This window comes from Hemitrygon akajei, chromosome 1 (genome assembly GCF_048418815.1).
Source record: "Hemitrygon akajei chromosome 1, sHemAka1.3, whole genome shotgun sequence".
Taxonomy (NCBI): Eukaryota; Metazoa; Chordata; class Chondrichthyes; order Myliobatiformes; family Dasyatidae; genus Hemitrygon; species Hemitrygon akajei.
In genome coordinates, this window is record NC_133124.1 from 24788143 (window position 1) to 24805799 (window position 17657).

General features: G+C 42.1%; 1 protein-coding gene across 7 annotated transcripts in view; it reads left to right on the forward strand.

Moving 5' to 3' along the window:
• The window catches only part of LOC140724770 (lethal(3)malignant brain tumor-like protein 4), a 403124-nt gene that overhangs the window by 288713 nt on the left and 96754 nt on the right, over nt 1–17657 (forward strand). For 6 of the 7 annotated variants that reach the window (XM_073039328.1, XM_073039363.1, XM_073039353.1 and 3 more), the window contains one exon: nt 12860–12933. The exons of the other annotated variant lie outside the window; for it this stretch is intronic. In XM_073039328.1, coding sequence (XP_072895429.1) covers nt 12860–12933 — 74 coding nt within the window. The remainder of the gene's footprint in view (nt 1–12859; nt 12934–17657) is intronic. 7 annotated transcript variants of the gene reach the window in all.

Here is a 17657-nt window from a genome sequence, read left to right on the forward strand (position 1 = left end):
TTCCCCTTTCCTAATTAAGCCCTTTGTCCTCCTCTGCTGCACTCTGAATTTCTCCCAGTCCTCAGGTGTGCTGCTTTTTTTTTGCTAATTTATATGTTTCTTCTTTGGACTTGATACTATCCCTAATTTCCCTTGTCAGCCATGGGTGCACTACCTTCCCTAGTTTATTCTTTTGCCAAACTGGGATGAACAATTGTTGTAGTTCATCCGTGCGATCTTTAAATGCTTGCCTTTGCATATTTCCACAGACTGATGGGACTGAAGGCTGATAAATCCCCAGGGCCTGATGGTGTGCATCCCAGGGTACTTAAGGAGATGGCTCTAGAAATTGTGGATGCATTGGTAATCATTTTCCAATGTTCTATAGGTTCAGGATCAGTTCCTGAGGATTGGAGGGTAGCTAATGTTATCCCACTTTTTAAGAAAGGAGGGAGAGAGAAAACAGGGAATTATAGACCAGTTAGCCTGATATCAGTGGTGGGGAAGATGCTGGAGTCAATTATAAAAGATGAAATAGCGGCACATTTGGATAACGGTAACAAGATCAGTCCGAGTCAGCATGGATTTACGAAGGGGAAATCATGCTTGACTAATCTTCTGGAATTTTTTGAGGATGTATCTGTGAAAATGGACAAGGGAGAGCCAGTGGATGTAGTGTACCTGGACTTTCAGAAAGCCTTTGATAAGGTCCCACATAGGAGATTAGTGGGCAAACTTAGAGCACATGGTATTGGGGGTAGAGTATTGACATGGATAGAAAATTGGTTGGCAGACAGGAAACAAAAAGTAGGGATTAACGGGTTCCTTTCAGAATGGCAGGTAGTGACTAGTTGGGTACCGCAAGGCTCGGTTCTGGGACCGCAGCTATTTACAATATACATTAATGATTTAGATGAAGGGATTAAAAGTAACATTAGCAAATTTGCAGATGACACAAAGCTGGGTGGCAATGTGAAATGTGAGGAGGATGTTAGGAGAATGCAGGGTGACTTGGATAGGTTGGGTGAGTGAGCAGATGTATGGCAGATGCAGTTTAATGTGGATAAATATGAGGTTATCCTCTTTGCTGGCAAGAACAGGAAGGCAGATTACTATCTGAATGGTGTCAAGTTAGGAAAAGGGGAAGTACAACAGGATCTAGGTGTTCTTGTACATCAGTCAATGAAAGTAAGCATGCAGGTTACAGCAAGCAGTGAAGAAAGCTAATGGCATGTTGGCCTTCATAACAAGGGGAGTTGAGTATAGGAGCAAAGAGGTCCTTCTGCAGTTGTACAGGACCCTGGTGAGACCACACCTGGAGTATTGTATGTAATTTTTGTCTTCAAATTTGAGGAAGGACATTCTTGCTATTGAGGGAGTGCAGCATAGGTTCATGAGGTTAATTCCCGGGATGGCGGGACTGTCATATGTTGAAAGATTAGAGCGACTGGGCTTGTATACACTGGAATTTAGAAGGATGAGAGGAGATCTGATTGAAGCATATGAGATTATTAAGGGATTGGACACGCTAGGGGCAGGAAACATGTTCCTGATGTTGGGGGAGTCCAGAACCAGAGGCCACAGTTTAAGAATAAGGGGTAGGCCATTTAGAACAGAGTTGAGGAGAAATTTTTTCACCCAGAGGGATGTGGATCTGTGGAATGCTCTGCCTCAGAAGGCAGAGGAAGCCAATTCTCTGGATGTTTTCAAGAAAGAGTTAGATAGAGCTCTTAAAGATAGCAGAGTCAAGGGATATGGGGAGAAGGCAGGAACGGGGTACTGATTGTGGATGATCAGCCATGGTCACATTGAATGGCAGTGCTGGCTCGAAGGGGCAAATGGCCCACTCCTGCACCTATTGTCTATTGTCTATTTTCACACACAGCTCTCCAGAGTTTACAGAGAATGGACGAAAAATAAAAAAAATCCAGTGAGTGGCAGTTCTGTGGGCGAAATTGCCCTGTTAGTGAGAGAGGTAAGAGGAGAGTGGCTAGACTGGTTTGAGCTGACAGGAACGGTACGGTAACACAAGTAACCACATGTTACAAAAGTGGTTGTAGAGGACCACTGCTGAACATACAACACATTGAACCTTGAAGTGGATGGGCTACAGCAGCAGAAGGCTATGAACATGCACTCAATGGCCAAGGAGCTACTGGTTGTATATCAAGCAAACACAAATTCTCCAAGTTTTGTTCGCTTCATTTGGAAACTTGTGTCTTTCCATGTACAGAAGGTCAAGCAATGAAAAAGCAAAGCTGAGTAAAGGCTAAGTAGTGGTGGTGGTGGTGGAAAATGTATCTAGTTCTAAGAAAATATGTTTACTTTCATTTGTAAGCAGTTTAAGCGCAACAAAGGGACATTGTTCTGATGTAAATCCAAGCAGTCATAGAGTCTCCTGCACTAATGAAATCTAAAACCCACTTTAAGTAAGTGTAAAATCACAAATTATATTTCTATGTATTTTAATTAAAGGAATATTATTGGCTTGTTTAGATCTAACAGAACAAGATTGTTAATAAGTTCTGGTATTAGTGCCTTCAAAAAGTGTCTAGCATATGAATATCTGATTAAGCTACATTTTCATACAAGTGGCCCTGAGTGTCAGTCAGAAGTGATTTGAATTTAGCAACAGAACCTCCATTTGATAAAATAGTGCGTCTCTGCTAGAAGTCACAGGTGTGGAAGTGTTGTAGAGTTGCTGGAAAGCATCTCGCAAATGATGGACTCCACAGCAGTTCTCAGCTTGGGACGTACGGCCCTCTAAGAGTTCATGCTGAATTTCATAGGGGACGCAGTGAAACATGAGTAATTATGTAATTTAAATGGAACCTTGAATGAAATGAATGGGAAAATATGCTGGATGATTCTAAAGAGACAGCAAAGTAACTTAGCCTGTTTGCTGGGGCGGGAGGGAGTTGATCTGCTCCTGTGCAGATCACCACTCACACTCTGCTGAGCCCCGCTGCACATTCACCCCAAAATCACAAACTGCAGATTCGGTGGGGCTGTCTACAACAAGGCCAATCAGCATATATACTAAGTCTGACTTGTTTTACCTGTTAGATGTATTTGAAAAAATGAACAAGTAATTACAAGGGGAAAAAACACAGCAATCTCATATCATGCAAAGAGGCTAATACTGTTTTCCTTGGAAAACTCAAACTTTTCAGCAGCAATATTGGAGGTCATGAGTTTAGGCAATTTCCTTCACTGACCATCCTTAAGATAGAATTGGAAGTTGATCTTGGTCATTTGTAACAACTGCACACTGATAATGGTATTTCAGTTTAGAGACCTGTTGGAGATTCATATTCCAGATTGGGTGGTGGATCCACTTGGGGCGAACGTGAATAATGTTGACACCACACTGTAAGAATGTCTTATTGAGCTGCAGAGTGTTACAACAGCTCAAGCAAAATTCAAACGCAGCAAGCAAAATTTCTGGATAACTAGTGATATTCAGCATAAGTTTTCACAGCTCTGAGAGAAAGCAAAGTTCTTTTTTAATTGCACTTCCCCCTCTTATCTAGCTGAATGTGGTTTTAGTCAAACTTTTCACCTGCTATCAAAAGTTTCGAACTGTTTTGATATTGTGAAAAGAGGTGATCTTCAATTATCTTTAACCAAGTTCCAACCAAATATTCGCTCCTTTGCATCAGTTGCAAGGATTTCACAAAATACCCAAAGTAACAATATTATGTGCTTCTACATTGCTGGTTGGTAGAATATTATGAATTCCTGTGTTCTGTTCTGGTCGCCTCACTACAGGAAGGATGGGGAAGCCATAGAAAGGGTGCAGAGGAGATTTACAAGGATGGTGCCTGGATTGGGGAGCATGCTTTATGAGAATAGGTTGAGTGAACACGGCCTTTTCTCCTTGGAGCAATGGAGGATGAGAGGTGACCTGATAGAGGTGTATAAGACGATGAGAGGCATTGATCATGTGGATAGTCAGAGCCTTTTTCCCCAGGGCTGAAATGGTTGCCACAAGAGGACATAGGTTTAAGGTGGTGGGGAGTATGTACAGAGGAGATGTCAAGGGGTAAGTTTTTTACTCAGAGGGTGGTGAGTGCATGGAATGGGCTGCTGGCAACAGTGGTGAAGGCGGACACAATAGAGTCTTTTAAGAGACTTTTGGATAGGTACATGGAGCTTAGAAAAATAGAGGGCTATGGGTAACCTTAGTAATTTCTAAGGTAGGGACATGTTCGGCACAATTTTGTGAGCCGAAGGGCCTGTATTGTGCTGTAGGTTTTCTATGTTTCTATGTTTCTAAAAATAAAGTATCCTATTCAGAACTTTGAGATAAGTTTTATTTTTCATATACACCTGTAACACTATATTTAACTTGTAATATCTATAACCTGTTAAAACATAAGTATTAGCTATATATTAGAACTATATATATATATATTATCACAACTAATGGAGATGTGGAATGTAGAGGCTGTAGAGGTAAATGAAAGTCACAAGTGTGTCACAGGCAGAAAAAAGTTTGAGAGCCACTGGTCTGCAGTTATAGATGGGATCCTGATTGCGTGGATTGTCCTGTTATAGACTGTATATAACAGTTTATTTCAAACTGCACTCAGCCAGTTAAGTATTGAGAACATTCCATTAAAGTCTACGAACTCTCACAGCTAGCTGGACTACATGTTGTCCCACCCCGCTGCTTGTAAAAACGCCATCCCCTTCTCTCAATTCCTCCATCTCTGCCACATCTGCTCTCAGGATGAGGCTTTTCATTCTAGATTGAAGGAGATGCCCTCCTTTTTCAAAGGAAGGGGCTTCCCTTCCTCCATCAACACTGCCCTCAACTGCATCTCTTCCATTTCACGCATGTCTGCTCTCACCCCATCTTCTCTCCACCCTACCAGGTATAGTGTTCCTCTTGTCCTCACCTATCAACGCACCAGCCTCCGTGTCCAGCACGTAATTTTCCGAAGCCTCCCCCACCTCCTACAGGATCTCACCACCAAGCACATCTTTCTCTCTCCCCCTGCCCCCACAATTTCTGCTTTCTGCAGGGACCGCTGTCTGCGTGACTCCCTGATGCACCATCAATAACTCTCGGAGACGGGATGCGAATGATAGTTACTGATGGTGCATCAATTTTATTAGCAGCAAAATGGAGCACAGCATCTCGGAGACTGAGGGGGGAGCAGTGCCTCCAATCGCCTTTATACCAGGGTCTGTGGGAGGAGCCACAGGAGCAGTCAGCAGAGGGGCGTGTCCAGACAGGTGTACATAGTTTACCACACTCCCTTGTCCATTCATCCCTCCCCAATGATCTCCCTCCTAGTACTTATCCTTGCAAATGGAACAAGTGCAACACTTGCCCCTACACCTCCTCCCTCACTACCATTCAGGGCCCTAAACAGTCTTTCCAGGTGAGGCGACTCTTCACCTGTGAGTCTGTTGGGGGGCATATACTGTGTTCAGTGCTCCCAGTGTGGCCTCCTGTATATCGGTGAGACCTGAATTATATTCGGAGACCACTTCACCAAGAACCTATTCTCTGTGCCAGAACAAGCAGAATCTCCCAGTGGCCACCCATTTTAATTCCCCTTCCATTCCCATTCCAATAATTCCATCCTGGCCTCCTCCACTGTCGTGATGAGGCCATACTCAAGTTGGAGGAACAACACCTTATATTTGGGTAGCCTCCAACCTGTTGGCATAAACATTGATTTCTCAAACTTCCGGTAACGCCCCCTCCTTCACCATTTCCCATAACCTTTTCCCTCTCTCACCTTGCCCTCGCCAATCACCTCCCTCTGGTGCTCCTCCCCATTTTTCTTTCTTCCATGGCCTGTCTCTTTCACCAATCCACTTCCCATCTCTTTACTTCATCCCTCCCCGTCCAGGTTTCACCTATCACCTGGTGTTTCTCTCCCCTCCCCCAGCTTTTAAATCTACTCCTCAGCTTTTTTTTCTCCAGTCCTGCCAAATGGTTTCGGCCTGTAACGTCGACTGTACTCTTTTCCATAGATGCTGCCTGGCCTGCCGAGTTCCTCCAGCTTTTTGTGTGCGTTGCTCAGATTTCCAGCATCTGCAGGTTTTCTCTTGTTTGTCCATTAAAGTGCTGACTTGTGCCTTGTGAGTAGTGGGAAGAATTTGGACAATCCTGAGGCAAATCATGCGCTGTAGAATATTTAGCCTCTCACCTGCTGTTGTTGCTGTCGTATTTATGAGGCTTGTCCAGTTAAGTTGCTGGTCAATGCAATCTGAGGTGCAAAATCACCTTCTGCCTGTAATTTGCATCATATTTGCTGTCTTAATGTTTTCTTTTGTCATTGGCTGTGTGTGAAATTGAGAAATTAGTCATCCAGCCATCAAATTATTCCAAAGATGGAAGCCTTTAAAGTCATAAAGGTACTTATAGATCTTATTGCTTGCTTACTCTAAAACATATTCAGGTAGTAATTTCAAAGCTATTGTAGCGTAACCAGAATTAAATTAACTGAATGTTTCTTTAAAACTTGCTTATTTATTGCAGTACTTTTTTGTCAGTTCCTTTCCATTATAAATTGCAAAATAATTTGTTATTTAAATGTTAAATTCCACCAAGATTCTAATTCCAAATTATTTGACCTGCTGACAAATTTCAAAACAGCTCGATTCATGTTGCACCTCTTTTGTTTCTCTCTATCACTCTCAGAACCTTTTCCTTCTGTTCAGGATTTTTTTCCCCTTTTTTTATCATTACTGTCACAGCCATCGACTCTTGCAATTCTTGTGAGAAAATTACAAACTTGGTACTGTGCTTAACATTTGTGTTGAAAGCAAACAATGGATGAGGTTAGAAAGATTATTGGAAGAAAGCAGGGAGTTTGGAGCATAAGGGAAAGGGTGCCCCCAAAGCAAAACTGGACTGCTAATCCTTTTATTTGACAGTAGGAGATTGCGACTTCTAAGATTACCCTTCATTAATCTGTTTTACCTCACAATTCCACAGAGTAATGTAGGTATAGACAAAGAAATAAACAGTGTCGAGGTAATGGGAGTGAACTTCCAGTACTGTCTATCTAATATAGTTAACAACTATCTATTTCAGAAGGGGCAAATATCATTTTCTGAAACTATAGGTGGTGACCTTAAGTAAATCCTTACTCGTTTCCCTGTTCTAGCAATGCAAACTCTAAGATATCTAGGAATGGGAGGGTTTCCCTCCCAACCAGAACATGTCCCTTTCTTTGTCCCTACAAATGTCAGCCGACATGACCAACCAAAATCATTGCAATTGCTTCCCTCGGAACCACGAGGCATGCTTCTGTAGATAGATAGATAGATAGATAGATAGATACTTTATTCATCCCCATGGGGAAATTCAACTTTTTTCCAATGTCCCATACACTTGTTGTAGCAAAACTAATTACATTCAATACTTAACTCAGTAAAAAATATGATATGCATCTAAATCACTATCTCATAAAGCATTAATAATAGCTTTTAAAAAGTTCTTAAGTCCTGGCGGTAGAATTGTAAAGCCTAATGGCATAGGGGAGTATTGACCTCTTCATCCTGTCTGAGGAGCATTGTATCGATAGTAACCTGTCGCTGAAACTGCTTCTCTGTCTCTGGATGGTGCTATGTAGAGGATGTTCAGAGTTATCCATAATTGACCGTAGCCTACTCAGCGCCCTTCGCTCAGCTACCAATGTTAAACTCTCCAGTACTTTGCCCACGACAGAGCCCGCCTTCCTTACCAGCTTACCAGCTGTATGGTATGGTATGGTAATGCTGTAGGTCTAGAATAAGCACACTTGTACCGTGCAGGCTCAGAATGCTTGACAGTAGTTTGCATTCCAGATAAAGCTTGTGAAAGGGAAAGCAATGATTAGAAAATCACTAGGATTCTTTCCTTGTCCAGCAGGTATCTAAAAGTGGGTGAGCCAGGCTTAGGCCCCTGCCCAATTTTGATCTTTATAGACACGTGCAAGATTACAATGTGACTAGAAAGCTAGAAGCAACAATCTTGAGGTCTCCCTTGGGGGTAAGCGTCTTGCTGTAATCTTATTTGTCTCTCAGCTCTGACCTGGCTTATTTTCTTCTACGTGGCTCTCTGATGAATCAGATTTTGATTTTGTCTCTTGAAGATTGGTTTCCTTGTGGAATTACCAAGGCAATGCTGGGTGCTGTTATGAGCGGACAGCTGGCTGGATTGTACAAAGTGGAATGGATGAACACCAAGTGAAAGTACTGGGTTGTGTTTCCGGTGTTGTCAAAGGGACAGGCAGAATTTCGGGAGAAGTAATCCCAGTCCTAGGGCCTTGCAGGGAAGCTGATGTACATCTGTAGGAACGGTGTAGAAAAATATTCCACATTGGTGTCATCTGGTTAAAATGAGTAAAGAGTTAGTCTTGGTAGGTACCTTGTTTAAAACAAAAGGTGATTGATTTCTAATTTCTGAAATAGAAAAAAGCAAGCGAAACCTGGAAGATAGATCGATTGAAGTCAGGTACAGTTAGTTGAAATCATTTATACTTGTGCATTTACTGTTGCTGGATCTCAAATAATTCAAAGTAGGCCAGTTTGATTAATTCAAATGGATGATTAATTTGTTCTCCTTTATAATAGTGCGGACATCAAGCAAAGTGGGACATGTCTTCAGTGCTTTATTTGCTGTCCATTGACATAATTTGTTGCTTATGAAACAGCTATATGTCATGTAAGGTTCTTTGTCATTACGGTCATGTTGAAAAGTCTCTTTTATCATTTTGGAACGTTGATTTATGAAACATTATTGCACAGAAATACATCTTTCAGTGCTCCAGGTCTAGCCAGTGATCCTGCCAGCATCACTCCAGTTTTGACCTCCTCCTTATCCCCATTCCCTTTCATGTTCCTCCTCTTAAAGTGAGTATTCTTCTGAAAAGTATTTACAATGTATCATTTGTGACAAGATTCTATGTTATAATCGATTGCTATATTGACGCCAGATTCAGTGTTTAAAATTGGAATACATTTGTACAGTAAGTTAAGGAAAAGGAAGCATATCTTAACTGATAGGTTCTACTAGTAGCATGATCACTTGAGGCGTAAGATGTTCTCCTAAGCGTTTCCTATTGGAGGGTACACATCCGATCCGGGATCCGTATATTCTGGTGCAGTGGTGGCTGTGTCTTTCGGTTGTTCATTCCCTAACTTTGCAGCTTCCACTTGTTCATTTGCAGATGACACAAAGCTGGGTGGCAGTGTGAAATGTGAGGAGGATGTTAGGAGAATGCAGGGTGACTTGGACAGGTTGGGTGAGTGGGCAGATGCAATTTACTGTGGATAAATGTGAGGTTATCCATTTTGGTGGCAAGAACAGGAAGGCAGATTACTATCTGAATGGTGTCAAGTTAGGAAAAGGGGAAGTACAACAAGATCTAGGTGTTCTTGTACATCAGTCACTGAAAGTAAGCATGCAGGTACAGCAGGCAGTGAAGAAAGCTAATGGCATGTTGGCCTTCATAACAAGGGGAGTTGAGTATAGGAGCAAAGAGGTCCTTCTGCAGCTGTACAGGGCCCTGGTAAGAACACACCTGGAGTATTGTGTGCAGTTTTGGTCTTCAAATTTGAGAAAGGACATTCTTGCTATTGAGGGAGTGCAGCGTATGTTCACGAGGTTAATTCCCGGAATGGTGGGACTGTCATATGTCGAAAGATTGGAGCGACTGGGCTCGTATACACTGGAATTTAGAAGGATGAGCGGGGATCTGATCGAAACATATAAGATTATTAAGGGTTTGGACACACTAGAGGCAGGAAACATGTTCCTGATGTTGGGGGAGTCCAGAACCAGAGGCCACAGTTTAAGAATAAGGGGTAGGCCATTTAGAACGGAGTTCAGGAAAAACTTTTTCACCCAGAGCATTGTGGATCTATGGAATGCTTTGCCTCAGAAGGCAGTGGAGGCCAGTTCTCTGGATGCTTTCAAGAAAGAGTTAGATAGAGCTCTTAAAGGTAGCGGAGTCGAGGGATATGGGGAGAAGGCAGGAACGGGGGTACTGATTGTGGATGATCAGCCATGATCACATTGAATTGTGGTGCTGGCTCAAAGGGCCGAATGGCCTACTCCTGCACCTATTGTCTATTGTCTATTCTCTATGACACAGCAGAGGTTGCTCTCACGTTGCGCAGTTCCCTCTTGAACCGAATTCCTCCAGGTGTATCTATCTTCCCACTTTTTAGATGCAATGCTGAACTTGCAAGGCTGGTTTTGATGTTTTCCTTTGCCCACCGGGGCTCGCTGACCTTCCTTCAACTGGGCGTATTGAACTGAATCGACTTTATTTCTTACATCCTTCACATACATGAGGAGCAAAAATCTTTACGTTACGTCTCCATCTGAATGTGCAATATGCAAGTTATAGTAATTTGTAATAAATAGTATGTACAACAGGATAGTCAATGTAGCATAGAAATACAATTGTATCAGAGTAAATTAATTGGTCTGATGGTCTGATGGAAGAAGCTGGAACCTGGCTTTAATGCCAAAGTACTGTTTCCCAGATAGTTCCAGCTGGAACAGTTTATGGTTGGGGTGACTCTGGTCCCCAATAATCTTAAGGGCTCTTTTTACATACCTGGCTCTGTAAATGTCCTGAATCATGGGAAGTTCACATCTACGGATGCGCTGGGCTGTCTGCACCACTCTCTGCAGAGTCCTGCGATTAAGGGAAGTGTAATTTCCCATACCAGGCAGTGATGCAGCCAGTCAGGATGCTCTCAATTGTGCCCCTGTAGAAAGTCCTTAGGATTTGGGGACTCATGCCAATCTTCTTCAACCTTCTAAGATGAAGGAGATGCTGGTGTGCTTTTTTCCACTACACAGCTGGTATGTACGGACCACATGAGATCCTCGGTGATGTGTATGCTGAGGAACTTAAAGCTGTTCACCCTCTCAACCCTAGATCCATTAACGTCAATAAGGGTCAGTCCATCTCCATTGCTCCTGTGGTCCACAACCAGCTCCTTTGTTTTTGTGACATTGAGGGAGAGGTTGTTTTCTTCACACCGCTGTGTAAGGATGATGACTTCTTCTCTGTAGGCTGCCTCATTGTTATTTGAGATAAGGCCAATCAATGTAGTATTGTCAGCAAATTTAATTAACAGATTGGAGCTGTGGGTGGTGACACAGTCATGGGTATATAGAGAGTAAAGGAGGGGTCTTAGGACACAGCCCTGAGGGGCTCCTGTGTTGAGGGGCAGAGGTGAGGGAGCCCACTCTTACCACCTGCCGGTGATCTGCCAGGAAGTCCAGGGTGAAGGCCGAGGCCTCTGAGCTTCTTGTCAAGCCTGGAGGAAATTATGGTGTTGAATTCTGAACTAAAAAGGATCTGAATAATTAATGTACTTTGGACTTTTGGATCATAATTTTTCTATCCAAGACAACATGGAAAACAAAGAACAAAGTAAAGTTGACATTTTCGAAGCACTGCTCTGTTTTTCCCAGACATTCAAGTTCTTTTCTTTAATTATTATTGCCCTGTAGTTACTTTTCTGACGTTAGCATCTGAATTACATGACCTACCCATTGGAGTTGGTGTTGCTTTGTCATGGTGGAGAGACTGTATGTGTTGGCCTCCTCCAGTAAGCTGATGCTCATGTGTCTGCCTTCCAGCTGATCGTCCATCTTTCATAAGGCTCTTCGGTGCTATTGTTCCAGAGCTGTCAGGTGTCTACTGTAGGTGGTCCATGACTCAGCTCTATATAGTAATGTAGGAAGGACCACTGCTCTATAAACCAAAATTTTTGTCCGGACCTGTAGCTCATGGTCTTCAAAGTTCTACTAAAGGAGAAGTAAAGACACAAGGAAAGCTGGTGTTTGGATGTCGATTTAGATTGAAAAGGACCGGGTGTCAGGACCCAAGGCGACGGACGGGCTGGTTCAGATTGCAGCCCCACCACTCAGCTCTGTGCTGAACTATGGAACTCTCTTTGTAGACTTCAGTTCAGAACGCTGTTTGCTTACGGTTATTCTTTGCATGATGTGTTCTTTTTCTCTGCACATCGAGTGTTCGACTGTCTTCTTTATTTTTATGGGTTCTTTTATTTTTTTTATGGGCATGATGCTTTTTCTCCGCTCTGAAAATGGTTGTTTGACGGTCTTCTGTTTTTTAAATGGTTTCTTTCGCGTTTCTTTGTTTTATGGCTGTCTGTAAAGAGACAAATCTCAAGTTTGTATAATGTATACAAACTTAGATAATAAATGTACTTTCAACTCTTGGATCATCATTTTTCTATCCAAAACAACGTGGTAAACAAAGAAGAAAGTGAGGTTGACATTTTAGAAGCACTGCTCTGTTTTTTCTCAGTCATTTAAGTTCTTTTCTTTAATTATTATTGCCTTTCTGTCACATTTCTGATGCAGGAAATACTGTCCAGAGTACATCACTCATCGGATTACTTTATAACAGTGAATAGTTGAGTCAAGCCTCCTAATAACCTTGCAGTAGCTCAGCGAGAAAAAAATAAATTAAGATTTCGGATAGACAGGCTTTCATTTTGATTCAGGTTAGCAAACTGAAATGGTGACTCTCTCTCTATAGATGCTACCAGATCTTATGAATATTTGCCATGTTTTCTGTTTTTACTTCCGACTTACAGCATCTGACATTTTCTGGTTTTCAAGTTACATTAACCTTCTCAGATTTAATGAAATGTTATTTGTAACATCAAAAATCTAAAATATGGAGAGAGAACCTTAATTAGATGAGCTTCAAAACCTGAAATGTTAATCTGTTTTTCTTATGACAGACTAAGTTGTTCAGTACTACAGAGGAACCTGAAACTTTAACCCTTTTTAAACCGTTGTTTCTCTTTCACAAATGCAATCAGTTAGTTCTGCAAAAGAGAAACAACTGAGCTTTTCTCTGTTGTTTGATAGGCTAACTCGACCAGCAAAATATTTGAAAATCAAAGAGAATGCAGATGATATGGACCTACATAGTCTACTGAAAGGTAATAAACCTTGTGGCTCTACGTTGCTTAAATGCGGGGTTAAAGCTGTAATTCATCAGAAAAGGAATTGTTGATAATATCAAGTAAAAAAAAATCCTGCACCGTGATGAGAACCGTAACTGTCCTAATCAGACATTTCTGGAGCCTTTTATTCTGAAAGTCTAACTGACAGCACCCAAGACTCATCCAAAGCATCGTGCTTTTAGTTGTGTTGCTAACTGTGTGTGTCCACCCCCATTTTCTATATTATTCCTCCCTCGGACCACCTACACTGGCAATTGACTCCAAGGCTGGTACTTTTGAAGTGTCTGGCTAGCATAGTGAAATTAGCTGACTCAGTCGCTGAAAGGGAAAACGTCCATGATAGATAGAGGAGCTGAAGGTAAGTTTGCTACTGGTCTCCCTGTGGTGAGGAGCCTCTTAAACAATATTGGTAAAATTTAGTTTTCATATATATATATATGAGATTTATAGAGTCATAGAAAAGTACAGCACAGAATCAGGCCGTTTGCCCATCTAGTCCCTGCTGAACCATTTAAACTGCTTACTCCCATTTACCTGCACCGGGAACATATCCCTCCATACCACTACCATCCATGTACCTATCCAAACTTCTTTTAAACCTTGAAATGGAGCCTGCATGCACCACTTGCACTGGCAACTCGTTCCACACACTCACGACCCTCTGAGTGAAGAAGTTTCCCCTCATGTTCCCCTCAAACTTTTCACCTTTCATTCTTAACCCATGACCTCTGGTTGCAGTCCCACCAAACCTCAATGGAAAAAACTTGCTGCATTTACCCTATCTATACCCCTCATAATTATGTATACCTCTGTCAAATCTCCCCTCAGTCTTCTGTGTTCCAAGGAATAAAGTCCTAACCTATTCAATATTTCCTCATAAGTCAGGTCCTCCAATCCCAGCAACATCCTTGTCAATTTTCTCTGCACTTCTTTGATGTTATTTACATCTTTCCTGTAGGTAGGTGATCAACACTGCTCACAATACTCCAAATTAGGCCTCACCAACATCTTAAACAACTTCTTGTTGTTGCTTTCGGAAAGTCTGGGCTTTATTATCAGTTTTGCTTGACTTGGGTTGGAAGGGATTTTAGAAAAGTCATTGTTGTACAAGACACAGAAAACATAAACTATGCCAAAGCAATTTCTTTGACCTGAAAGACCTTAGACGCTTTGTCCTAAGCCTTACCATGGTACTTGCCTGTTTTAAGTATGTCTAAAGAAAGTGGAAGCAGTGCTGAATTTTGTAATATTGACTTGCCATCATTAGCAAGATCCACAGTGTTAATATGTTTGACTGATAAGTATTACTAATTAATAAATTTATTATGTTTTTACAGTTAATAAATAGTTTGTTCATGAAAATAGAAGATAGGCTGTGCTGGCTAAAGAGTTTGAGATGATATTCCTGTGAGCAAAGAGAATTGTGATCTCTATGTTGTGCCTTCCTTTCAATCAGAGTCTTTGTTAATACTGGCTGAATTAATGACATGTCAGGAGAAGTTTGCTTGTTAGTGAAAGAAAATATTTTTTTAAAATCAGAGAATTTCTACCACATGACTTAAACATTCTTCTACCTATGGATGATGACGTTTAGATAAAAATGTCAAAGTCATGTCTCCATCACAGCTTCTTCATCTAGTGCAGTCCTAATACATCCCACTACAGATTCCAATTCTTTCTATAAGTGTTACACTCTGTATTCTTCCCAAGAATGTGCTCCAAGTATTTTCCGCACTATGTTAGATGAAGGCGTTACGGAAATCAATCCTGATGTTTTTTAAATAAAGAGATACAGCTCAGAATGGGCCTTTCCGGCCCTACGACCCATCCACACCACCCAGCAAACCCGAATATAATTACTAGATTCTGGCATGCTCCCAGAGGACAGGGAGATTGCAAATGTCACTCCACTCTTTAAGAAGGGAGGAAGGCAAAAGAAAGGAAATTATAGACCAGTTAGCCTAATCTCAGTGATTGGGAAAGTGTTGGAACCTATTGTTAAGGAGGAGGGTTTGAGATACTTGGAGACTAATGACAAAGTAAGTCAATGTCAGCATGGTCTCTGTAAAGGGAAGTCTTGCCTGGCATTCTGTTAGAGTTCTATATGGAAGTAACAAGCAGAGTCAACAAAGGAGAGGCAATGGATTTACTTGGATTTTCAGAAGTATTTGATAAGATGCCACATGAGGCTGCTTAACTAGGTAAAATCCTATGGCACTACAGGAAAGATACTGGTGTGGAGAGAGGAATGGCTGACAGGCAGGAGGCAGCGAGTGGGAATAAAGGGGGCCTTTTCTGGTTGACTGCCAGTGACTAGTGGTGTTCCTCAAGGGTCAGTATTGGGACCGCTACTTTTCACATTGTTTTCAATGACTTGGATAATGGAATTGATGGCTTTGTGGCAAAGTTTGCGGATGATACGAAGATAGGTGGAGAGGTAGGTAGTGCTGAGGAAGCAATGCGATTGCTGCAGGACTTCGACAAATTGGAAGAAAGAGCAAAAAAGTGGCAGATGAAATACAGTGTTGGGAAATGTATGGTAATGCATTTTTGCAAAAGGAACAATAGTGCGGACTATTATCTAAATGGGGAAAAAATTCAAACATCAGGGGTGCAGAGGGACTTAGGAGTCCTTGTGCAAGACTTCCAAAAGGTTAATTTACAAGTTGAGTCTGTGGTAAAGAAAGCAAATACAATGTTGGTATTTACTTCAAAGGGCATAGAGTATGAAAGCAAGGAGATAATGCCGAAGCTTTATAAGACACCAGTCAGGCCGCACTTAGAGTATTGTCAACAGTTTTGAGTCCCACATCTCAGAAAGAATGTGTTGTCATTGGAGACAGTCCAGAGGTAGTTCACGAGGATGATTCCAGGAATGAAGAGGTTAACATATAAGGAGTGTTTGGCAGCTTTGGGCCTGTGCTCACTGGAATTTAGAAGACTGTGTGGGGATCTCATTGAAACCTACCGAATGTTGAAAGGACTAGATAGGGTGGATGTGGGGAGGATATTTAGGATATTTCCTGTGGTGGTGGGGGGGGAGGTTATCCAGATCTAGAGGGCATAGCCTCAAAATTGAGGTGTGACCTTTTAGAATGGAGGTAAGGAGGAATTTTTTTAGCCAGAGAGTAGTAAATCTGAGGAATGCTCTGCCATAGACTGTGGTGGAGGCCAAGTCTCTGGGTGTATTTAAGGTGGAAGCTGACAGTTTCCCGATCGTGAGGGCATCAAAGGAGAGGGCAGGTGTATGGGATTGAATGTGATCCGGGATCAGCCATGATGGAATGGCTGAACAGACTCAATGGGCTGAATGGCCTAATTCTGCTCCTATGTCGTATGGTCTTATGTCTTATAACCCTAGTCTAATCATGGGGCATGCATTCCACAAACTCCTTACAGAGGACGCTGGGACTGAATCCGACGCACCAAACTGTAATCGCACCGCACTAACCGCCGTGCTACTGTGGCGCCCCCTTGTGATTGAACAATGCTGCCAGTGTGTTGGATTGTAAACTAGTTTGGATGATTTTAAACTATCTAATGTTGTAGCTTGAAGCTACTTTGAGCTGATATGAATATACAAGTTGATATTTATACCTCGTAAACAATCATCATGTGCAAAAAGAATTAATAAATGAAATTCCAGGCCCCGGGGCAGGCAGCCCAGACTTGCCTGACAAGTTCAGAACAGGAAATGGCTTTCTCCTCTTCCACTGGCAAGCTGCGTGGTGCTAAAATTTATTCTGAAAGTACTTGTGTGTCACCACACACAACCCTGAGATTTGTTCTTTTGCTTACATACTCAGTAAGTCCAAGAAACATAATAAAATAAAATGAAAGACCACACCTAACAGGGTGGATAAACAACCAATGTGCAAAAAAAACTGCAAATACAACTGAAAATGATAGTAATAATAAATACACAATAATTATCGTGAGCATGAGATGACGAGTCCTTGAAATTGAGTCCATAGGTTGTGGGAACTTCAGTGATGGCGTAAGTGAAGTTGAGCGAAACTATCCTCTCTGGTTCAAGAGCCTGATGGTTGAGGGGTAACAATTGTTCCTGAACCTGGTGGTGTGAGCCCCGAAGCTCCTGTACCTTCCTCCTGATAGCAGCAATGCTAAGAGAGCATGGCCTTGGGTGATGGGGGTTTTTGGTGATGGATTCTACTTTCCTGCCAAGGTGCTCCGTGTAGATGGGCTCAATGGTGGGGAGGGCTTTACTCGTGATGAACTCGGCCGTATCCACTACTTTTGTAGGATTTTCTGTTTAAGGCCATTGGTGTTTCCATACCAGACCGTGATGCAGCCAGTCAGTACACTCTCTACCACACATCTATAGAAGCTTGCCAAAGTTTCAGATGTCATGCCAAATCTTTGCAAACTTTTAAGGAAGTAGATGCACTGCTGTGCTTTCTTCATAATTGCACTTAAATGCTGGGCCCAGAACAGAATCTCAGAAATCATAATGCCAAAGAATTTAATTTTTTTAAATTTATTTATTGAGATAATAGTGCAGAATAGGCCTTTCTGACTCTTCAAGGTATCCACCCAACAACCCCCCCCCACCCCCATAACCTTAGCCCAAGCACAGGACAAGTTACAATGACCGATTAACCGGTAGTCATTGGACTGTGGGAGGGAACTGGAGCACTTAAAGGAAACCCTGCAGTCATAGGGAGAGCATACAAACTCCT